Source organism: Hetaerina americana, unplaced genomic scaffold (genome assembly GCF_022747635.1).
Source record: "Hetaerina americana unplaced genomic scaffold, ioHetAmer1.1.p SCAF_6, whole genome shotgun sequence".
Classification (NCBI taxonomy): domain Eukaryota; kingdom Metazoa; phylum Arthropoda; class Insecta; order Odonata; family Calopterygidae; genus Hetaerina; species Hetaerina americana.
The window spans coordinates 53,912,712-53,938,909 of NW_027287205.1; the positions used below are offsets into that span (position 1 = coordinate 53,912,712).

At 35.1% G+C, this 26,198-nt stretch overlaps 1 protein-coding gene across 2 annotated transcripts in view; it reads left to right on the forward strand.

Annotated features, from left to right (window-relative positions):
* Positions 1-26,198, forward strand: part of SK (small conductance calcium-activated potassium channel) — a 680,277-nt gene that overhangs the window by 21,306 nt on the left and 632,773 nt on the right. Inside the window, exon 1 of one of the 2 annotated variants that reach the window (XM_071593449.1) lies at positions 10,590-11,938. The exons of the other annotated variant lie outside the window; for it this stretch is intronic. Within the exon in view, the coding sequence (XP_071449550.1) occupies positions 11,894-11,938 (45 nt within the window). The 5' untranslated portion in view covers positions 10,590-11,893. Of the gene's footprint in view, positions 1-10,589; positions 11,939-26,198 lie in introns of those variants that run through there. 2 annotated transcript variants of the gene reach the window in all.

A 26,198-nucleotide genomic window follows, 5' to 3' on the forward strand; every position in this document is an offset into this window, starting at 1 on the left:
AAAAATACACTTTGAAGAGAGCTGGTTGGTGGGCAAACCCCTTAAAATTTCTAGCAAACCAGATTCTAATAAGAATGTAAATAGCAATTTTACTAGTAACAGAAAGCCCCTCTCTTTATGTACACAATATTACATTCCTAGAAGGCTTTAATCAAATGTGAGTATTTCTTTTTTTCAATTCTGTTTAATTTAATTCGTTAATCTTTATTTATTTCTTTTCACTACTTCCTTGCGGTTTCGCTTTCCTGAATATTCTATATGATAATGATCATACGTTAGCTTCTGCATGTCTGACTTTGTTTTTGCACCTTGACCTATATTTATGATCAATTGATGGTACTCTCTTTTCAAACCAATCTCCAATTTATCAAAATACGCGTATCATTTAGAATACGCGACTGATAAATAAATACTTGCACTTTTGTTTATCCAGTCGATCTTAAACAATGATTCTTTCAATTTCTGTATGTTTATTTACTTATGTATGAAATTCTTCTTTACCGTCTGTAAAAAGACGAGAACACATGGGATGTGCAACTGATTGTGCTCTATTAAAAGCGTTGGTCTTGCGTTATTACAACGCCCTTGTGGCAGTAATACTTGTGACTATATCTCTATCCTGTGTTATCTTCCTCTAAGTACAATTGTTAACTGTACTAGATATTTTATGAATACATATTATAAATGTGTAAAGCATGAAATTAAAATATAACTATTTCAGATTCGTAATTTCTGTATAAGCGTAGAACTTCCTCGGGGAACATATGTTAGCTTATACTGCTGGGGTGAAAATGGATGAACCGTGGACTTTGAATGTGTACGACTCTAGTCACTTTGGCTGACAAACATTGTGTACTTCAGATTCTTAAAGCTTCTGATATGCTTTAGATTAATATAGTTATTAGTGTATTTTTTTCTAATAACCGTGAGGAAAAGAAAACCAAAACATTTTTCGAAAAACAAGATGAAGTACGCGTACGCATATTTATTCTGCGATGAAGTACGCGTCTATCAACTTTCAGCGGCCACAAATGAAAGCATGTTTTATTTACTTTCTTAAAAAGTAAGTGCAACTTTCTTTAATAATTTTATACCATGGATTTTTGGGAATAACTGATATTATCATAATGTGGACCTTACTTAATTAAAGACATAACTGGATTAATACAATTTCAAATTCCACCGCTTTCGGTTGTGGCCGACGAGACTTATTGGTCCTGATTTCCGTTACTGGAGTCACTGTTTCTTCTCTGATTATTTGGGAGAGTTTTTTGATGATTTGGAAACAGAAATCGACTTAATAATACATAACTCACTATCGGTGAGTTATATTGTCCTCATATTTACAGACCATCGAAGAAACACTGGTTCATACTAATTCCTTTTCAGCATATTATGCTAAATATTTTTCTTAATTTAATATTCTTGATGTCTGCTCTCTCGGCTCCCTGCTGAATATAACGGCAATGAAGCGATTTTGGAAGTCTTGCTATAAATGAAAGGTTTTTTAATATATCAAATTAATAAGTACATCTTCAACCACGTGACTTAATATTCTTTTACAGGTTGGTTAAACATTCGTTGCAATAAAAATTTGTAATTGTAAATGAACTGGAAATGCGTGAACTAATTTCATTAACAAAACTGAATTTATTATTTGAAAATTCGAATTTCATTCAGCAAATATCACAGGTTGCTTGAAATATTCTACTTTCCAAAGTATTAGTCTAATTTTATTATTACTTTTATCAAACATAAAGTTGCGTGGATAAAATATAAATAACTCTATTTTTATTTTTAAATAAATAACAAGTTTCGCCGCTAACTAATCTGAAATGAAATAGATCCATAATTTCCTTACATGAAAATGTCTACTATATGCGAATAATAAATGAAAAGTTTATTTGTTAATTTAACAGCATTTATAGTGCTAAGATAAATATGAATTAAAACAATGTAAAGTGTTTTAGGCATGCATTGCTTGTATAAGCTTTTGGTGCTTGAAAACTTGGTGTGGTAAGATCTACCCATATAAATGTGTAGGAGCTTGCTAAATGTATTGCTGTTATTTTTAAATGTTCTGTAATGTATTTAATATCCAAAATGTGGCATGCTTTGCTTTGGTCGTGGTCGGTGGTTATTTGAATTAAATCTATGTCATTCCGAATGAATTAATATGTGCTAAAATTGTAACACCACTGCTGTACTTAATCGTGCAAATGCATAAAAATCGCAAATATTTACAGAAAATTCACTGTTGCATTACGTGTAAAATTTATTGATTACGGTTTACAACCTTCAGATATACTGTCAAATGTTTACATTGTTTTTTATGTCACTTAAACGTTCATCAAAAACTCTATTAAATATATTTACTTCATTTTTTTCTATTTACATCGTGTTTTTGCTCAGCCAAATCTAGTTGAAGGCCAACAATTTTTGAAGTAATTATTTTTTCAAATAAAGTAGTCCTTAATAAGTATAAAAGATATTAGTTTTATGTTCATATTTCATCTGAACGTTAATGCGTAATCGGAGTGAAATTTCTGTAATATATTTGCAACTGATACATTAAATGTCTTATTTTTGTTCCCAAATCTCTTTTAATGTTGTGGATCCATTTCCTTTAACTCTGCTAGTCTTACTTAATCATTTGTGTATCTTCCCTTATGTGTCCAAATTCCCTTAATTTTCTTGCTGTAAACTGTCCTCTGATTGCCTATGCTTTTCCCCTATCGCAAAAAATAAAAAAAGTTGTAAAAAAAAGTCTGGGAATTGGAAAAAAATCTCTGGCCGCCAATGAAAAAAAAAGATCCGTGGAGAGTTGTGAGAAATTCTCTCTCTCTCCTCGTGAAGGTTTGCCTCTAATGCGCCAATCTGTTATTCGACAGGGTATCCTCCTGTGCCCGCAAACCTTGGCGCAGACTCGACGCACAAGATTCAGAAGGGCATTTACGGATGCGACCAGCGAGACAGTCACCTACGTGAAAACGGTGGGCCATATGATCCAATATATATATATATATTACTTAATATTCTCCGCAGAATTTTTTTAAGCATTGTCCTCGCTTTTTCACCTCTCCACCTCCCTCCTCCTTCCACACACATGTACACTTTACCGTAAATTTGGACGAACTGGTGTTTTTCATTTCTCGTTAATATTTTCTCTTTCCCACGATATCTTTGCTTTTTCATTTATTCCACTTTCTTTTTGAGTTATTACTACTCCATCTTGACTTAATTAAAAGAGGCCTTGTTGAAATTTTCATTCTAAGTTTTTGCTTTTATGTTGTCTCTTTTGGATAACCTTGAATTTCCTTTACTCAAATATTTCATAATTTCCATCATATCCTCTGTTATTATTTTCCTATAGCATATTCATTTTAATACCTTATTCTGTTATACACAAATATGTCAGCTTATCACCTGGGAGAAAAATATTTTCGTTTTCAAATTACAAGTGAGGGAAAATTTTATATGATATAGCAGGATGAGAAAAAATTAATGTTGTATAGGAGTTAATTGAAATGAAACAATTAATTTTTTCCGCATTAAATAATTAATTAATAATTAATTTTTTAAAGTAGTGGAGATACAAGGTCTTTTTACCGTCGTGAATTTTTTCTGTTTGATTTAATCAAGAAAGAATGATATGACTGATATATGTATGATGTTTTCTGATACCTAAGTTAGTAAATTTTATGAAGAGAATCTCTTAGCTAATCACTACTCCGTGTTTCTCTTGATTCACTTTTGCTACCAAATATTTTCCATATCTTTTAACAACATGCAACTTTATTTATAAAATAGTACATTTTTAAACTTCGTTCAACACCAACTCCAACATAAATTTATATTTTTCCTGAGACTGGCGCATGTTTTCATTTCGACTCCATTCTTTCTTGTATGTTTGCAAGGATAATTTATATTTTTTACGCTCTAACAGCCATTTTTTCCGTTCTACATCGCCTCGGGTAGCATAAAAGAATTATAAATAATAAATTCCTTCCATTTTGTTTATTAAAACCACTATGTACATATCACCAGGCACCCACCGGCGTCCATTTTACTGCACCATTTTCCACCTGAGTTTCTGAACACTTCCTAACCCTTAACGATCTTGCACACTTCACTCACTTATCTTTCAATACTTCCTTTAAGTTAAATCACATCATTAAAGTTACTCCACGAAAGTAATACAAATAATTCAAGAATAAACTATCATTATTTGGATATAAGGTGAACTCTATTTTTGAAGCGAGTAGGTTTACTCCCATATTTAATTCCAAGTCTGGGAATTTTGATGGGAACCCACCCTTTTTCCATAAATCTTTCTAAAAAAACTGGTTTCAGCTTAAAATTTTAATTTGTATACTATCAACGGGAATAAAAATGCGATATAGGCGCTGAAGTTCCATTAGCATGACCCTTTGCTGCAGAATCAAGTGAATCACTGTATTTCCTAGGTATTGTAACGCAGCCTAGTTTTGGGAAGAAAGGGAATAGGGGGAATAAAGGGGGCTTGTAGATTGAGGAGTAAACTTTTTTCCTAAGAAAAAGTTGGAGAGAAGATTGTCAAATAATGGTGATTTGACTTTGGCTGGGAAGGGATTATTATTACAAATTGAACACTGAGGTCCCGTGCATACAGAGGAAACGTTGTAAATTTGGAAATTCTGTGTCTATCTTCCAATTCCTATAATAGCATATTGATTATTGATAATACGTTCATCACTCCTTACTTTTCCCCCTTAAATATTGGGGAGTTTCCAAAACATAAGATAACAACTAAAACATTTTTACTACAGGGACGTTGGCCTTAGTATGAGGAATATTAGTATCATACCCATTATTATACCTATACCCGATGTTGCATCTTCATGTATACCCATTAGAGCATATTGAGCTTATGATTGCCAGATTTTATATTCGAATCAGTATGTCCTTTAGAAGGTAGAGGGTTCAAACCTAAGTATTTTTGACTAAATGTCCCCCTGCGTATAACATACCATACCAAGTAATACAAATCGACCACAAACTCAAAAACAGTCGGATCTCATTTGAAAATTATGCAATTGATAACTTGTCTTTATATGCATAACCGAAAAAAATCCTGAGAAAAATTTCTTTTTACTTGCTCTCAAACCAGTATTGTTATTTATTGCAGTCAAAATTATTTTCTAATTCGGGCATTGTTTTTACATTTCATTATCCATTTTCCTTGAAGTTTTCATCAGGTTTTTAATGTATATTATAATTTTTGCCAAAAATTTCAATGACCTGGCCATATATATATATATATATATATATATATATATATATATATATATATATATATATATATATAAATATATATATATAATATGAATATATATATAATATATATATAATAATATAATATATATATTATATATTATATTATATATTATATTTATATATTATATATATAATATAATATATATATAATATGAATATATATATATATATATTCGCTTGTTAAATATATGATTATTGATTTGGCAAGATTAATAATTGAAAGGTATGATTACTTACATTTTTACGTGAAGTTATTGTATGCAAGACGACTTAACACCTATTACTCCGGTAACTCTTTGCTCACACACACTTCCTTTCTTCCAAACCCCTATTGTGTAAGAAGCCTCAACCGTTTATGTTTTTCCCATTTGTTATAGCCTAGTTGCCAGACCCCAATATGCACTCGGCACTAGTAAAAACAATTTAAAAAGGTCGCACTTGATTTCGTATAGCGGCATGAAATAGTTTTCGAAAGAAAATAATGCCTACCCATATTTTGCACCTTTTCCTAGTTAACCATTTACCGTAACTACCTGACCCTGAAGTTTAGCTAAGTAGTAGTATTTCCCCAAATCAATAATTAGCAATCGCATGCGATTATTTTACTAGAAAATATTCACCCCAAAGAATGAGTGATCTCATCGCTAAATGGAAGTAGTATACTGCCTTATGAAGAAGAAAATATAATTTATGCTTGTGGCTGTATTGCTGGAGACACGCCAGTTTGACTACAGTTAGTAGTACTTTAAAGCGTAGAAGAAATTGATCTTCAGATAGTAAAGAGTGATTGGATTAATACTATTTTTAAACTTTGATTCTCCGTTGTTCTTCGATGGATGGGAAGATGCGCAAACAGCTTTCCAATGAGCAAATAAAAGACAGATAAAAGCTATATTTCTTTCTTTTATTGAAAATTATGAGAGGTATGTTTGAAGGATTGCATAAGCTTGAATATCCAAAGAAATTTATTTCCTATGCTAGCAACCTCGTTGAATAGTGATAGCATATATAAGTTGATTTTGTCACTTTTTCGTTGAAGCCACTTGTACAAAAAACACTTTTAATCATCACTTAGGTCTCAAAAAAGTTTTTGCAATCATTCAACATGGAATTTCACAACGTGAAGCCTGACAACCTGAAATTTATTTTATCCCTAGGGGGCTTTTGGATTCCTTGTGTAAAATATTCCATGTGGCTTTAGAATATTTTCAATTCCTGATTTTTTTATTCACCATCTTTGACGAGGAAACTTTGTTTTGTTGCGTAATGCAATTTTGAACTACAATTGAATCAGGAAATGTAATTATTCCGTAATATAGTAGTCTCAATTTAGTTAATCAAAAGTATCTAGTAGTTTCCTGATTTTCATTTTTGGTCTTGAGCTTGCTCTAAAACATAGGAATTAGTTGTAAAATATGTACTCTTACTATTTTAAATATTAAGTGTCAAAATAGGTAAAAGTACTATATTTATCTAAGTTTACTGTTTGAATTTGCTGAGTCAAAAAAGTAATTTTGATCTCCAGACTCCTAACACCGAAATTAATTCGCAAATTAGTTTGTTTTTTAAATCAGCGTGTTATTATTTTTATTGTTATTAAAAAGTAGCGTGCGTTTTAAACAAGGAATACCTAGGAACATCCGGAACATTGTTTTCTAATGTCAATACTTTTTTCTCGTCTGTTCTCTAGGTAGTCACCTTTCTTTAAAAACTTGTTTTAGTTTCATGTCTATTTTTTTCAGAATGGATGGGGAAAATCCTGAAGCTGTTGATTTTTTTCTAAGTATTACCTTTTTTTCAGGTTAATAATCATTTATTATCACTTTTATCACTGCCATATTTGTTCATATAATTATTTACTTGCTTGTTCTAAACGAAAAATGTTGATCTTTTTGTGTAATTTTCCAGCTCAATCCTGAGGTGAGTACATGTTTAAACTATTAAAGCTATCCTTTTATTGTACGTTTTGCAGGCAATTTCGCTTATCAATGTCGCATAATTTAGTTCGTGAGACGCTTAATTAATTTATTTCGAGCAATTGTTTTTTGTCCGGCATCTGAGGATAGGAGCTTCGTAAGCGCAAAATATTGGCAGCTAAGATTTTATATAACCGTTTGCAAATATGCTTGAGTGTAGTTTTGATCATTTTCGCTCTTTTCGACTTTATACTCTTTTATCTAATACCCAATTCAGAAAAAGGGAAGTATTTAGCAGTAAAACCTTTAAATCATTTGGTCTTTGAGGAATTAAAATCTTCTTCTATTAAAAAAATTAGCATTGGATTATCTGCTTATGTTCCTCAACAAGATATTAGTGATTGGGGTGGTCTATTTATATTTCAAATTTGTGAGAAAAATGTATGAAATATATAAAAATTGTAGGTATATACTTTATTTTCTACTTCTAAAAGTTGTGCATGAAGTGACATGGAATACAAAATTGCACAATGATGCCTATTATAGAATTAATACCTTGACTAAAGTTGGCGATGGTATATAGATCGTATCTACAGAAGGCAATGAGGAGTATAACTACGTAATATCTAGTGCAAGAATATTTTCGAGACGATAAACAATGACCAGTAATTTACTTTTAATATGTAATCCTATATACGAATTAGGGCACTCGGCTTTGTGCTTATACCATTAACTACTCATCATATTTCCTCAAATTTGATCACCTTCGTTATTTTCTGGAAATAAATGAATGACAGAAATGAATGACGATAGGCTCGATATATTAGCCCACCATGAACACTTATAATTTTTAAATAATAAAATATATAATAATATATATTACCCAGTCCCTCTTTGAGAAGAACTTGATCACTTTGATGACGTTGTTATCGCCTATTTTTGATCAATATTTACATACATTTTAGTCCTTTTCAAAAACAGGATTAATGTAGATTTACTATTGAAAGTATTTATATTGTAGGTTGGATCGTCAAAACTGGATCATTTGGCCCCTGTATTAACGCGCTCTCTGGTATACACGATAATTGTAAATACGTATCTAACGTCCTCGTAGCAATATCAAGTTATGGGTTTCACCAAGTACTTTTACCGGTATATTTAATTAGTGTTCGTCTAAATTTAGAAATTAACTTATTATTATCTCTCTAATCCGAATCCCACGGTTCCGGATGGGATTTTCTGTCAAACCATCTACCTTCAAAGCGATTAAAAGAACGAAGTATTAGAGCTTACCCATCTAAAACGTTTTAATAGCCTACACATTTAATTTTCGCTTGATAAACCGCAGCTGTAGTGATAAACTAATGTTTTTAGGCATGAAAGGTACAGTTTTTGCGAAGATAAAACTCTTCTTATTAGTAAAATATCATTAATGGAAATAACTTTTTTGGGAGCAAATTTTCGCTTCATTTTTTACCAATAATGGTTTCAGAACTGCGTGACATCATCGAAGTGACAGATATGGTCCTGATAGTGGCGCTTTCTGGAAAATCAAAAGTGGTATCAATGAATTAAGTGTTAAAATTAGTCAAGTGATTTTGATGTATCATAATGTACGTTAAACGTCCAGAAATTAACACCTGGTATCGTTGATTTGTGGCTTGATCACTGTAGTGTGGTATACCTAGAAAAGCTTTTTACATAATGCTTCATGTATGTATGCATGTATTTGGTGTCATCGGTTACATTTATTCGTAAAAATGCCATGCATAGATCACAATGCAAAATTATGCCGTGGTGCTGTGCGTTCAGAATCATTGGCTGACTGATAGCAGCTTCACTTTATAACACTTCACTTTCTTCTTCAAACTTTTATTAACTCCGGCAACCAGTGTTCAGAAGTGACATGTTACCGCAGTAGCTGTGTCAACCTAATTAGACAACTTTAACAGCATATGATTTATTCTTATAAAATGAAGTAAATTAAAAAAAATATATGGTAAAGCATAATTAAAACATGCAATTCAAATCGTGCGTGTTAAATCTACTTTGTCAAGAAGAATTGCTACGGTGAGTATCACTGAGATTTTGGCTAAAGCAAATGCCGTGATCTCAGTTTTTTCGTCACCATCCATTCGTTATTGATCGTTGTAATTTATCCGATCGTTGGGAGGACCATTCTGGGGAAAAGGAAGTAAATGTGATACTATGCTATTTTGTTGGAACTATTACGAAGGCTGACTTTATTGATCCCGGGTTGTTTTTGTGTATTGACCGAATTTCCAGAACTTAGGGAATTATTTTATTTTTCCTACTACTGAGCCGAGAACGTCCTACTTTCTCTTCCGTCTCTCGTTTTTAATTAGGCTTTTGCAAAACAAAACAAAAGTTTATTTTATAAGGCTTTGAAACAAATCATCCTTGCTGTTGAATTTAGGTTTCTTCCAGAACTTTAGAGGAATCGATTTCATCAAGTAGATAGGTATGGTTTTGTGTTAAAGAAAAAAACTCAAATCAAGAAAAAAATGGCTAACGCAGCATTCAATTTTGACCTACATGTATAAAATAGGTTCTTTCTGTTTCCCTCGGATCGATCAGGATAGGCTTTCTAGTATTGTTTTTTCATAGCATATGGATTCCGCGGAAACGAAATACTGTTTACCAGCTCGAGGTGGACGTTATACGTGGAAGTGAGGATATCTTGGCATCCTCGGGAGAGAACGCTGGGGGAGACGGCGCGGACAGAGAGCAACACGCTTGCCACTCCCCATCCACCCCATACCAGTGTCCAGCCCGCATCTTCACCACCCCATGCTCGCTGCGCCCTTACTCCCACCCCCCTCTGAAACGGTGACGTAACCACCTCGCGCTGAATGACGTCACAACCACGGCGTCACCAACCTTCTACACCACTTCTCTCTCATTCCTCCTTCCCTCCTGCCCCTTGCCCCTTTCGCGCGTGTCCGACCTTCCCCCACTCCCTTCCCTTAAGCTACCCCAAAAAGGGTTGGGGCATGAAAAGTGTGGTAGAAAGGGACGGCGAGGGGAGGCTGAGGGGAGGGAGGAGCATAGAGGGCGCGCGTGTAGGGTGGGGGAAGGTCTCGGGAAGCGGATCTCTCGAAGCCGCCCGATTGACGCGCCTGCGCGCATTTTCAACATCTCCGTCCCACTCTTTCCCTCAACCCCATCTCCACCCTCGCCCTCCCCGCAATATTCCCCTCAACTCCCTTCCGCCCCCCTTCGCCCCCTCATCATCCCCCTCCGCCCCCGCGCCCCCCTCCACCTCCCCCCGCAGCTTTCCAGACTCCCCATCGGCACGAAGTCCGCACACACTCGTTCACGCCGACGCCGCTGATAGAGCGTCCGGCATTCGGCCCCTCTTCTCCACACCACCACCTCCCCGTCATCCTTCTCTCTCTCTTTCCCTCCCCCTTCTCTCCTCTCTCTCTCTCACCCCACCCCCCGTCGTCACACCGCCACCGTGGTGGAGAGACGACTGGTGTCATCAAGCCACCCAACCACCCCTCACCCCCCGCCCAGAATAACGTCCTCCCACCTCCTCCGGACCCCTCAATTCTTTCTTCGAACCACGCCCACCGCCGGCCACCTGGTCCCTCCCGAAAGCGCCAGTCCAAATACAGCCGCGTCACTTGTCTTTCGCTCGTCGGACCACGACGCCACCTCTCATCCTCCTTGTCCTCGTCAACCGCGGGCGTTGCAGTCCCTATGGCGGATATTGCCACATATCTACCGGTTACCTGGTTCGTCTTGAGAGAACGGAGGCCGCGTTGACATCCGCCGGTATTCCTGTCGGAGTCTGACGTGGGGACGGGTAGCTCTTGTTGCCCCGAAAGAAAAAGCCCGGGAACAAAGGGACAGCAGCGAAAATCGGAAAGGGACACCGGACGAAATTCGTTTTCTTTCGGCCCGCACCTTAGATAAAGACAATAGAGACAACTTAGACGTATGGTCATTCTCAGAGATATGTTTGCCCGAACGCATCTCGCCGGCTAGGTTCAGAGGCCATTCCGACGCTGGTCCGTGACGACGCTGTTCGACCCCAGGGAGACACTGGCGAAGGATCATCTAACTCAGTCCACTCGCGGAAATCTATCCTCGAAGAAGAGGCGATAAATGATTGGCAATTGAAAGAAATAAATATCCGCCGGTACACCTCGTTCTCCCACTCGTCCGATTCCGCCCTGACACCAATCGACGCCGCCGACGCCTGCCTGCCAACCCCGCGACCCAGCGACAGGCTCGGCCCGTTCGTGATGCCGGGTCCCTCTTGGTCTGTGTCCTTCTCATCCGCGTCCTCGGCGGCCGCCTCCTCGTCCTCTTGCGCCTCTGCCCTGGCGGCGTACTCCCGCTGCCCCACGTCGCCGCCCCCGCCGGCCGGCCAGCACCAACAGCAGCTGAACCAGGGGCTACAGCGCCACAGCCGGCCCTCCGTGTCCCTGCCGGCGGACTCGGCGACGCTCAACTTCCACTGTCGCCGCCGTGGGGGGTCGTGTTGCTACCCTTCGGCGGCGACGGTCATGTCGGCTGCTGACATGGAGCGTCAGGGCCGGCGGTAGCTGCGGCAGGAGCGGGGCCGCGGCGGGGGGAGCGTGGCCTCCCCGCCCTCCTCGCCCCCCTCTAACCTGCTCCCGGAGGAGTCCATGCTGGTCTGCTTCGCCGGTGGACACTCCTCCTCCTCGGCCAAGGTAGCAAGACGATCATTCTCATACACACACTCTCACTTTTCATGTCAAAGCTTGTTAACTACATCGCTCGTTTTGCAAGTGCCGTTTCACTAGGATTTTCCTTTTTCTATTTTTTTACCGATATCATTGGAGAATTACATTTGTTGATGTTTGGGCCGTGAAAAATGCATTTGCGAAGCGATACGAGTTGTGTCATCTTTACTTTTACATGAGAAATGTTCTACATGTTGGTTGGTATATATTTTTGTCAGTTTTTTCACCTGAAAAGGCGTGATAGGGAGAGATAGTGTTCTCGGGAATGATTGAACGTAAATACAAGGAATTATGAGTGAATGAATCTCGAGTAACTGTCTAGATTTGTACTGTTAATTTGGGATAAATTACCAAAAAAATAGTTTTTGAGTCACAGAATATTTAGATTCGGATTCGCGGGTCATGGTGTCCTTGTATCTGTTATGGAGACACTTATATTCACAGCGGAGAACCATAAGTGTACCATTTATAGGAATTTAGGTTCCTAAATATACTTAGAAATATATAATATTAATTTTTCCAATCGAAGACTCAGTGTTGAAAAATAATATGCTAATTTAATGGAAAATTTATTTAATGACTATACAAAAAAAACAAAATACTCAGAATACATAAGTGCCTTTTGCATTATATATGGATTGTAAATTGCGGTGAAAGTATATGCATTAATTGAGCGAATAGGTTATGAGTTTCTTTGTTTAATTTTAATTGTTGTAATTTTAAATTTGTTTTTATAATATAATTCTCTAATTTTTAATTAATCTTTCCCGTGAAATACAATTTTTAATCAAATATTCTCAGTAAATCGCACTCAATATGTCGAATTCGTTAAAATTAAATCCTTTTGATACTTAATTAATAATTAGGTAATGCTGACAAAGTTGAGGTGCAATCGCTCAAAGGATATTCCGGCATGAATGAGCAATTTAAATCGACGAGGAAAAATATGCTAAAAGTTATAGACTGGTTTCGTTCAAAGTATTGAAATAATTTCTTGAGAAATGTACGTAACTTTAGATTTAATACCCGCGGAGACTGTGCTCGCTATATAACCTTGGTTTCGTAGCGTCAAATACCTTTAAAACTGAATTCCACATCTTACTGGGAACCTAGCGTGCCATGTGGATGTCGAATGCAAAAAATGCGTCTCCGCAGTATTTTGCGTGCCGGTAAATTTTCGAATTGTCCCTATTTAAATCGCCCTTTTAATTATTTTTTCTTATCATCTCGCCTCTCCACCGGTTTCCGTTTGGAGCTTATTTATTGTAATCGTCGTGTTAAATAATTAAAGTCTACAATTAAGCGTAATAATACAGTTCCTTGAGCTAAAAATATTCATCGGCATTAACAACTCTGCTCTTCTGGCGGAACTTGAGACCCTGAGGGTCATTAACTAATTTCCTTTCAAAAATCTAAGCATGAATATTTTATTTGTTGCACGGAAAATATAATCCTTGATAGAAATTTTAATTTTAACAATGTCTTAGTTTACACTTTACGTTTAAGTTTCAAACTTCCCGTTGGTTGATGCGTATAAAATAGTCTTATCTCTTGTCAACAATTAGTCTTAAGCCTCGTGAAGTGAATTGTCTCCTATTAGTAATTTACTGCGCCAGAGCAGCTTGTTATTGAATAAAATAATAATCAATATTCTTACAGTATAGTTCATTGATAATTAATATTACTAGCAGTAGTCGACCATTTAAGGTAGATGTTTGATAAATCGTGAGGCTAAGCACATTTACACTTATAAGCCCAGCCTATCGCAAAAATTAATATCGTAATAGCGTACAATAATATCAACCATTTTTATCTCCAATTCTATTCCTATCTTCATTCCTTCCACGTACTTTATAATCTTTTCCTCTATCAAACTCGCTTCAATAACAATTTTCCACTTTTAGTCTTCATTATTAAATATCCTCTCGTTATTTATTATGATTTACTATCGAAATTTAACTCTTCAGAAATGCTTACTGATGTGCTAGTATTAAGGCAATATGCATAAGTTTGATAAAAAGCTGAAAAAGACTATAAAAATATATTTTTAAATTTCATTACGCAAAACAAATTTCAATATGAGCATGGCACCGTGAAGTGTTCTTGAGTGGTGCATATCTGTAACTGAAAGGGAAACTGGAAAACGAAAGAGGAAAAGGAAGACGTGAGAGAGAGGTTTTGGCCAAGGAAGGATAGGTATTAATTCGGTTATTCGGGATGAAAATGGCACATAAAACCCAATAATATTTATACCGTTAAAACATCCTCGAATTTCCCTCTATATTTATAGATAAAGGTGAAATATATTTTCTCCTTTACCCCTTTCAAACCAAAATCGATGCCTGACCGAGGGTGGGTGTACCGAGTAAATAAGCGGATGGGATATTTTCAAGGTTGCTGCATTTAAACAGAGGAAGTCAAAAATACGATTCAGCCTTCTACATAGTCTTCTCCCTTTCCATATTATTACATAATTTGCATTTCAATTATTTCGTCAAATTTCTAGTCGTCATTCATTTCTCAAATAGTTTGTTAACCTCTCTGTTTTATAAGGAAACAGTATTGTTCATAGACAGCTAGAGCTATAGTAACTAAGCTGAGCTATAGTCCTAACACTATTAGCTTTTTCTATGCATTCTACGTGAGCTAATAACTAATTTTGTACCCTACCACTGAAAATTGATCATCTTACTATCCCCTCTACAAACTTGCAGAAACTGTAAGCTATATGTTTGAAGCTCTTTTGCAATTAAACATTCATAATTTTACTCTGAAAAGTATCCTTTCTTTCTGAATCATGAAGATTTATAGAAAATCTCTATTAATTCTTAACTACGGTGACACCTTTGAAGAATTTGAATTTTGACGTTTAGATTTTTTTTATAAATTTCATTGCTCAAACTTTTGCATTTTGGTCCTTTCAGAAATTTATCAATGAAAACACACCCTTACAATATTCTTTTATAAACTGGTCAGTTACTCAAGTTGATATTGGTTTTATTTTTATTCAATTATCACTGAAACGTTTGGACCTTTTTGTAATGGCCACGGATGAAAAAATATCTCATGTAGCAAAAGCTGAATGTTAATGTTTTCTGTGAAAATTGCCATTCAGTAAATAAAACGCTTTTTTCAATGTTAAAATACATTTTCCACGACCAGGTGCATAAGTGGGTACATTTTAGCGCTCTCTACCTTTGGGATGTCAAATAACCTTTTTAGACGGTGCGTTCAGTTTTTCAATAATATCTTTCATTCTCCTCCGATGTATTCAAGTCTCTTTCTATGCTTGTATGTAAATTTTTATCCATGTTTAACAAAATATTCAGTTAAAATAAAGCAATAGTAGTATGTTGTCTTTGGTGGACTAAGAATCGTATCACCCATTTCCGGTCCCTTCCCTCCAGATTTTATTCTATATGTCTTCCTTAAAAATGCTGTTTTACAAATACCTCTTGAAGCAGAGTAACCTGATTTTGTTTCAGTTCTATATAACAGAACAATAAGTTTTTTCTACAATGCTTTCCAACATATTTCTGAATATTTTCCAGGAGCATAAATCGGTGAAAATGCAATCTTTTAGTTTTTAATGACCCTTTTGACCAGTAATTTATCCTCCACTGTTTTCTCCTGAGAAACTTAAAACTCGACGCACTCTATGCAAAAAAAAAAGTTTGCATACCGCACAAACATGAAAGCATTGAAAACTTAATTTTATTTCGCTTGGAAATGAAATTCAAAGAAGCATAGCCTATTAACCATGCAGGTTTGTCTGTCTTTTACTACAGCAATTTAATATCATCTTATTTTGGATCGGAGGCTAGAATAAATGCATTCATGAAATTTGTTTTAGCAACCTGCATTGGGTTACTAAGTCCATATTTCTCGCAATAAGGAAGAATATCTTCCATGATATGGAATGCTTACATTAAAACGGCCATTCATGATTATAAACACGGAGTAAATGGTAATATTTGGAAAAAAGTCGTTTGAAAAACTAGATTTGAAAGCGTAACCAAAACTGACAACTCTTCGCTAAGAGTGGCTCTACGTTTGGGCTTTTATAATACTTGTTTGAAGAAAGAAAGACGGAAATAAACCATACTTTAAATTAACATAAGGGTAAACTTCTATTGCAGTAGTGAAATATTTTTTCTGGGAATCGAATTGACTCAAAATGTAACTTTTTTCCCCTTAATTGTCGATTTGGAAATAGAAATGGTAATTTCGAGTTAATGGATGTGGAATATGTCGATGGTATTTTTTTAAACCCCTAATAACGCAAGAGGCTTAATTTATACTTGTACAGTTATTTCATTGGTTTTAATTTTTATTGAGATGCGATCGAAGTATTCATTGGCCCAACTAAGAATTACATTATATTCTTTGGAGCCATTATTTTAGCATTTGATTTCAAAGTCAATGATCCGAGGAAAATATTTTTTGAAGGCAAAATATTTTTCACAAATATTTTCATTAAAAGGTTCACTGAATTTGCACCCACGAACGAAGACTGAAAACAATATCTGTATCAACAGAACAATATCTGCGAGTTGAATTACTATTCTGAAAGGGACATATGTTCCCAAAATAGCTATACTAATTCATTTGTTTCCCGTAGTTTGAGTGCAACTAAATTACAATATTCACCGGTGAGTTCAGAGTGCTTAACCTTTTTGACAATACCATACCAGCGGCATTTTATATAAAGTGTAAAAAAATCATAAAATGATTACTTTACGGATGATCACTTAAACCGGTTACTTTTAGACCTTATGGTTGTATAGATTTTCCTGATGCTTATTTGTCCTATAGCTCACCATCGAGGATCCTCAAATTCGTAAAGTTTACCTCAAATCCTAATCAATTCCTATCCCAATTGGTTCTATTGCATTTGTTATTCTTGGAAGTGGTATTAGTTTTATAGAGCCTTTCTCTCTTCTCATTCGCTCATCAAAGAATGCTACAAACCTGTTGAAATATTTTTATAGATTGCATATTAATGTAGTAAAATGGGTTTCAATAATAGGGCCCTAATAACTTCCTCTCAGTAGTAAAAAAACATACAACAGGGCTAACAAATAATTGACGATTGCGTCAAAAATGTGCTCAAGGAAGTGATCCCACACTCTTACGTTATAAAAACCGGCGAGCCATCCCGTCACACCTCTTGTCAGCCGGTGCCTTCTTTCAAAGGAATATATAATGCATCGTACCTCATACACCCACGATTCTGCGTCGCTGGTCTGTCAGAGAGGCACTTGTATTTGCAATTCTTTTTTACTACTTTCCGCATTAACTCTACTTCTAAAACCAAAGCTATGCTCCACGTATGTGCTGCATGCTCGAAATAAGAAGGAATATTGCTTTTGAAAATTTTGTCCCATCTGGAGGTTACCAGAAAAAAATTATGACCTTTCTTCATTCCACTCAATGTGTTTGTTTCCCCAGAGAACAATTGTAAAGTGAGTGCTTTAGAATGGATACATCATCCATACTCCAGACTTTCGAAAGGTTTCTTTGCACCTTACATTTTTTATGGCGAAAAAAATTTTCTTATGCATACTAAATGTCATTCTAGGGGAATGGATTCAAGGTTGTAAGTTCGATAAAAATCTTGAATAATCTGTATGCCATGTGGTCGTTATTAATTGGTGCTTGTCAATGTCTACATGCAAGAGAGTATCAAGGACGGAAAATAATCATCCACCACAGTATTCATCCCAAAGATGGGATTGGAAATATGACTTGAGAGTTGAGTTTCAAATCTTTCAACTTGCAAACAGTATTATAGTTTGCTTTAATACCGATAAAAATAATTCACCCACAACAGATATAATTACTGACACCGTTTTTGCTGAAACGTCTCGTTAGCACTGAAATACCTTGGGTAATTGTTCATGTAAACTTTCATTCAGACGAAGAATATACTTCATCTACTATTTTATAAATAGTACGAGAAGCCGTCAAGTCAAATAAAATAATGCACTGGCCAGTAAATATATTTTTGCCTATAGTATTAGTGGATTTCTGTTTTAATTAATTTTCAGGAAAATTACATATTTACATATGTTATCATCATACACCTAGTCAGCTGTATTATATTATTTATATTGAAAAAAATTGAAGTACATTCCTCAATAAAACCATCCTGATTGTCTTTGTTTCGTCCAAACATATTCGGGTAGCGTGAGGCATTCCCGGAAACTCAGGGGTTGAATTTAAGTCAAAAAAATTGATAACCTGAAAAGTATTATGTATGTATATATGCATATTATATATATATATATATATATATATATATATATATATATATATATATATATATATATATACATACATACATAGATACTAAAACTTCAAATTGACATTATTATTAATTACGACGGGTATTCATCGCCCTATAAATACATTTTAGGATTTGCAGGATTACTAAATTCATATTGAATACCTTCGTCAGGCAGTTCAGTGGTAGTCAAAACTTGCTTTAATTATTACGATAAATATTAAGCTTTTTATATTGACCTTCGGATTTTGGTCGTATGCCTCGATGCACAGATGAAAATCAATTCCTCGTTGTATAATTGAAACGACGAAGGCACTAAACTGTTTTGTTGTTTCAAAATGTTGGTAAAATTAGATGAAATTTGTCAATCAAGTGACCAGTTGTAATAGGAATGACTAGCTCATGCAAAAAAATATGTTTTTTGATTTTTTTTATTTTAAATTGCTTTTGGAACGCCTCCCGATCGTATTAAATATATAAATAGTAATAATATTGCCAATTTCCAAGTATCTGTTGAGCTTTGGGTGATTATGCTGAACACAATCCCGGGTAATCTTCAAATTTTTTCTCCTATCTCAAAGATACATGAATGAAAGTGATGACTCTGTGATTAAAAATGCTATTGTAGTAATCATATCTAAATTATATAAAAGAATTGAAATGAATTGACAAATTATAATAATAGACTAGGAAATTGTGCTTATAAAAGTTTCGCAGGATTGAAAACGTTCTTGAAAACTTCATATTATATTGGTTCTATGATCAGTATGTACAGAAGTTAAGGTACTTTGTATGGTAACAGATGACTCGGGACTTTATTTTGACGAATACTAAAGTTGTGGTCACCACTGTTAGAGCGGAAAATACAAGGTTTGGACAATGTTTATGTAAAAGAATTGCCAAGCTTTATTGCTGCAGGTAGGAACCATTGAGGGTTCAGGCAGTGAGCGCTTCCTTTAGATCTTTTAAAAAGATAGTGATGTATATTCTTTATTTTATTGCATTTTTATAACAGACGGAATGCCTACAAGATGAAAAAATCGAAATGGATACTCGCTAGAATTGTAAGAATTTCCATCTTTTACACAATCTCGAGTTGAGTACGCAGAAAGCTTATGAAATTGAATCAAGACTTCCACTGAGTGGAACGACGGGACATTACAGTATAATTGATTAATCGGGGGTTCGTTGAAAGAACGAAAAAAAAGAAAATATGAAGTTCCGAGTGGAAAATATGAATTTGTATCGCTCTGAATGATGAATGCTTATTTCTTGATCTCATTTTTTTAAGACATTATGCTTGTCAATTTTAATATTTATTCCTGTTCATTATATGTAATTTTATTACGTATTCGCTCCTTTAAAAATATAATATAAAAAAATAAAATATTTAATTTTTCATGTGTCAAGATTTACTCACTTCGACACGGACATATAATACGCGTCATGAAGATGTGAGGTTAAGTTTTACTTGTTGTTGGCTGAATTTAAGGCCAATATATTGAAATATTATAGGATTATTAAGAGAAATATTATGGTGTATGAATAAATGAACCATCCTGGCATGAAATCATTTTGATAAATGAGAGAAACAGAAATGACCTAATATTTTAACTATGAAAAAAATAAAAAATAAACCAAACCTAGCGAAAGGTATGCGTATATACCAAAATATAATTGTGTAGATCTTTATAAAAGTTATAGCGTGGTAATTTTTTGCTTCAATTTAATGATTTATTTCAAATTGTCGTATGAAAGACGCCATTGTGTTAAAATTTTGTAGAAAATGTGGGAAAAACTAGTAAAAAATTTTAGGCTCCATTCCCAGTTGACATTTAATGCAGTTCAGGGGAAGTTAAGGGTGGAAAATTTATTATCTTTCGGAGGGAAATTCAATAGGCGGTAGCTATCTTGGGGAACGCTATTTGGATGGAATGTTCGGCTCCGAGGATATTTAATGGCCCTCGATGATATCTTCCATTTTAGTCGGGTAGATGTAAACACGTCATGAGTTGGAGCAAAAAAATGTTATAAGAAGCAGGGTTTCAGGGAATACCAAAGAAGTCCTTAGTTAAGAGGTAAACTTTAAATCTACAAGCATGGCATAATGTACTGTCATAAACCTCGAAACCTCTTCTGAAAATATAAATGCCTTTCCAGTTCACTGTTGTTATTAGCTATTCATATATAAAACATCTTAAATTAGATTTTATGCTTACGAAAAATAACCAAATGATATAATTCATGAGTTTCCATATTTTCTCGTGCCAGATGTCATTAACTTTAAATATTTTATTTATTGCTAGTTCCTCCTGTTTTAAGTCATTATTATAGTTATAAAGTGAAACATGTCTATTTCCCATTATAACGATTTTGTGCAATCACGATTTAATCTCAAGCTGTGATTAATTTCCAGTGGTTATCTATAAAATCATGAACTTGTCAAGAATACCGATATTTGATTGAAACAGACCACTTTTGAGCTGAATTTATCGAGTAAGTATTCACAACATGAGCATATCTTTACGTAATGCCTGAGAGCAATTTGGTTAACTTTTGTGTTCAGTCCGAAAAAATTTATTTGGCTGTTTTTCCCTTCAAATTTTTACATAACTATTTCCATATAGCCATTTAAATTTAAATAAATAACCTCTTATTTTTAGTGACATATTATTGCTACCTGTGAATGTTTACTATTAGAGTTTGTGCTCAGAAAATATATTTCAAGAAATACAGCCTCGGAAAATATTTTTTATTATTATTACGGCCTTATTTGAACTTATATTCAACAATTGATAACATCAAGCGCTGACTTTGGTGTGTATTGAGATCATTCGATAATATTGGATCCTAAAATAAAGAAGGAAAACCTTTTTAAGTCGAGAGATTTCTTAAAAAGGACGAATAATAGGATGTTTTTTAAAGGTAATGAAAAACTTATTTATTAAATGTGATCCATTATCTCAATCACAAAATTTAAAAAATTGCGTCAGGTTAAGCACATTTTATCATTTTCTGGTATTTTAGTGTTTAATGTGGGTTTCAGATGGAATTATGCAATGAGGATTTTTAAGACTCACTACTTTTTTCTTATCATCCTAAGTTAACATTCCTGTCATTAAATCTCTCCTCCTAGGGAAAGCTTTCGTGCCTAACGCAATTCTTCTTCTTTTCGTGTCTACCTAACACTATGATCGCCTTCGTCTACAACACTCCCTAGATCGGTGATCTTTCACCTAGTCTTGTATTCACCCTCCAATTTAATCTTTGAGCAAACATTCCTTGTCTACAAAAATTCATATCCTTTGTGTTGCTTACATTGATTCTTATCCTATTTCTATAATACTGGTTTTCTATTGCGCTGATCGATGACTGTGGCCCTTTGGCGGACTGGGTAGCGAATGCTTGATCGTCCGCATATTTGAGTTCATGTATCCTCCCATTGAATTTTACTCCACCCCTTTAGTTCTATCTCACTCTTCTCATACCCCTGTGTATCATTTCCTTCACGTATGCGTTGAATATCACGGATCACAAAAGTGTCTTACTCCTCTTCCTAAGACTGCCCATCCCGGCTCTCTATACCCTACACGTGTCTCAACAATCTGTGAAAATAATAGGTTGCCTATGCCTCCTATATTCTCCTCTCATTTGTAATGTATCAATTAATTTTACCAATTCACTCCATTGAATACCTTCTTGAAATCTTCCGAACAAACAAATATATTGCGATTGTAGTATATGCATCTCTATACTGGTAAACTCATTATAGATAAAAAAAATCGCGCGTCTTTCTCCCGTTGGTGAAACCAAACTTATGATCTCCTATGTAATAATTTGCAGTCCACTCCATCCTCGTAAAGAGACTTAAATGACAACCCAGCTGCGTGCGGAACCAATTTTTTTGTTATGTACGCTGTTTATCTCTTTCTTGCGACGGGAAATAACACTGGTCTGATGAAAACACCCGCTCAAGTTCCTCCCACATAAATGCTATGAATAAACCCAAAAAAACTTTTCCAAACTAAATTTGAAATCCAATCCTTTAATGCTCTTTCTATACCGCTCTCAAGCATACCTGGACCTGAGCTATTCTTATCCACATCAAATCTTATTTTTTTTCTAAATTTAAGATCCGCTTAGTATTATTCCCATTTCTAATAACTATTTCCTGGGTCAATTAGTAACGTTCCTGGTGTATTAATGGGAGGGTTCACTGATTTTCCGTTCTTCCTTCCACATATTCCTTTCATCTTCCTGTGAAATGCACCATTGTTATCCTTCCTGTGTACACTCTCCATATCCTTTTAATGCCTCTTCTACCAGGGTTATTTCTCCTTATTCGTGTCCCGTCTCAGTTCATTATTTATATCTTTGTATTTCATTCTACCTAATTCTCTGTTATCATTATTTTTATTTATCTTACTAAGTATTGCAGCTGTAATTACGATTGTCTTATCTCATTTAAAGTTCATATATTTTCGTCTATCAAATTGAATAACCCTTCTTTGTGATTCCATTTTTCCTCTTCCCTTGTCATCTCCTTCATCCTACTCTATTCTATTTCCTTGTACTCTTTTTTTTTTTAGCCCCAGTTAATGCTTGTATATAACTTTTCATTTTACGAATATTTTCTCATTATCCCTGAATCTAATGTTTCACTTAAAAAGCTCTAAATTATGACGGAATTTGCATCCGTACCCGGGAAATTATTCAAATTTATTACTCTGTTCTCAAATCTAAACTAACGATGACATAGCCTAATGTCATTCTGAACCCCAAGACGTTTTCTAGACACAATTAAATTTATTGTGGTATTTAAATCGAGTTTTCATTATAATTAAACTTTATCTCTCATAGAGTTATCTTACTTTCTCCCAGCGGTAATTTCTTGTTCCTACACCGTAGTCATCTCATCTCTTCTTTTGGCCTCTCATTCACTCTCATCCCTTCCTTTGGCCAACTTTCCGTCACATTACCCAATCACTATCAGCTATTTCAAGGGAAACTCATAGTTATTTCCTCTAATTGATTGTGCATGCACTTCTCCCCCTATATGGTTCTTTGTCAACATTTAGACCTGAATGATGACCAAATTTGTTCACCTTTTACCTGAAATTTAGTTTCAAAAACTTCAAAACTAATAAACGAAATTAGGAAACTAAATAGGAAACTAGTAAATCTACGTTACCTTGAAAAATTTGATATGCACCCATGCTAGAAACTAGAAGAAGCTTAGAGAAGGAATAAACCGATGACTGGGACGTAGAGTAAGGGTGTTAAGAAAAGGTTAATGGGGACCTTAATTTGATCGTAGTTTGGTACGGCATAGAAACATTGTCCTTTAAGCAAGAAGATAGAGGTAATTTGGACGATTTTTAAATGCTGGCGTGGATAAGGATGGAAGAAGTAGAATAGATGGAAAGGAAAACAAACTAAGAAGTACTAGGCAGTGGGAAGGAGAAGATTGTTTGGAGAAATCCCAAGGAGGTAGGAAATTTGGATGAAGAACATTTAAGTAGGCGATGGAAATTTGAATACTGTGTCAGAGGGTTGGAACGTTATGCAAGCAAGAAAGAGGGATGAAAAGAATAGTAAAGTTGAACGAATTGAAGAGAGGCAGAATGTGTGCGGGATTGAAGAAGGGTTTCTTGTTGTATTGGGTCAGCTGGTCTTTCGGGCGAGGTTATGAAATGTAAGGGTGATAAGTTTCTATATATTCGAAAACTTCCTAAACGGTACTCTATCAATTAATTATTATATTTTTAATAATTATCCCATATGTTGCCATTGGTATGAACTCAATTAATTTGCATTCAAATTGATGGGATTACATTAACAAAATTAAATGCAATCAGATGAATTAATTGTAAAAATGAGACAATTTTTTTATTTTCTTGTGAATTTATGTACGAGTATATTAAAACAATTTATAATAGTTTCAAAATTTATGAAAACTTATTTGTATTGACCTGTCTCTATAGTGATTAGACAATGTTGATATTTGTAATAATTCATGTCTTTGATTTTTTCGGAATAGATTCATCTAGAGACAGGATTGGTAGAATTTCACACTTTAGAAAAAACAACTTCAACATTAATGGCCGAAATTAGGAAATTAAATATGAAACTAGTAAATATATGTTACCTTGAAAAATTTGGAATACACCCATGAATTTTATGTGTATTCATTTTTATGCACCGTAGAGGGAGAGACTGAATATTTTACCGAGCTTTTGGCATATTTATATATACTGGATGAATGTGTTTATCATTTAATGCGGACATATGGCCATGGGAATTTGTAATATATTTCCATATATTCTTATTTCCAGTCAGATTCCCCATTTATGCATTTCTGGTTTTTTTCTCTGGTACAAATTACGCGAACCCATAAGTTCTTGTCAAAAAATTGAGATGAATCATGTACACACACACAGGGTGTAATAATAGCACGGGCGGAATTTAAGCTGAAGATATTGCCTCTGCAAAATGCTTGCGTAAATTACCGAGTCCTTCGAGTTCCGTTTCGATTTGGTAGTATTGGGCACCGAGTTCGAAAAAAAGGGTCCTTGAACATCCCTTTGGATTTCTGCCTGACTTGGCCGGAAAGTGGGTTCTATCAGATACATTTGGAGGGCGCTTGCCTAGGGGTTCATTTTTACAGGTTCCTCACGGACCTATCCCCCTCCTCCGTCTCTTTTCTTTTGATTCGTCCACACCATGCATCTTTCAATTTTTCTCTGATTGGCAGTCTTACCAATGCCTAACCGCTACCTCTATCCCTCATTTCTTCCATTTGTACAGCCCGCTGCCGGCTCTTTCTTAATATTAGAATAAACGAATTATTTACCTCGTTTTTTATTATAATTATTTTAATAGCACACTATACAAGTTGAGATTGCTTGCGTCTTCATCCTTCAACGTGGCGTCATTACTCAATTTCTTCTCAGTCTTTTTTTTAATTATCTTCCAATTCCCGAACTGGCACCTTCTCTTTAATTCCATTTTTATCCAGCGTAAATTGGAACTACGTCAATCATTCTTGCTTTGTAAATATGAGAGCCCTGAATTTTACCCCTAAAATACAGAAAAATCTACTTCGTGGCGCAGAAATAGCACAGGAAGCAAACGTTAAGCCACTCCCGAAAAACCGGCGCAAACAAAAAAACTCGAGGTCTGAAGTATACTGAATAGAGTAAAATAGGTATTTTATGAAGACATTATTCTCTCACTAAGCGTATTTTGTGCCTGAAGTATACGGTGTAGTACTTTATGAGTGAAAGTGAGTACTGATCTCTCCCATTTCTTTTAGGGGAAAATGAAGAATTTTCTGAAAAACAATAATAATCATGAACATTGTAATCTTACTAAATGTTGATTTATACGAGACATGCTCAAAAGTAAGAGGCGTTTGGTCACAGGGGAAAATATACTCATATGAAACACATTTTATTGGCACTTTTAGTTATCTACAAACCCACCTCACTTCTCTACATAATCGCCATTCACTTCTAAGCATTTTTCGTACCACTATAACAGCTTCTTTAACCACTCTGGATAGAAGGTCGCCGCTTGAGAATTGAACCAATTGAGAACGCCGTTCTTCAGTTCCCCTTCGGTTGCGAAACGTTGTCCAGCGAGCCACTGTTTTAAGTGCAACAAAATGAAGTAGTCGCTAGGTGCAAGGTCAGGACTGTACGGTGGGTGGTCAAAGAGTTCCCAACGAAAATCTAGAATTTTCTTATTGGTTTTGGAAGAAATGTTTCGGTACCCACCTTGCACACAAATTGTGGTATCTGAGGTTTTACGTGAAAATATTGTAGACAGAAGTGCGTCCAAGTTAAGGAAATTGTTCAGCCAGACCATTAATCGTCAATCGACGATCAGTTTTTTACTTGCGAAACAATTTCATCGGTCAGAATACTGGGCCTGCCATTT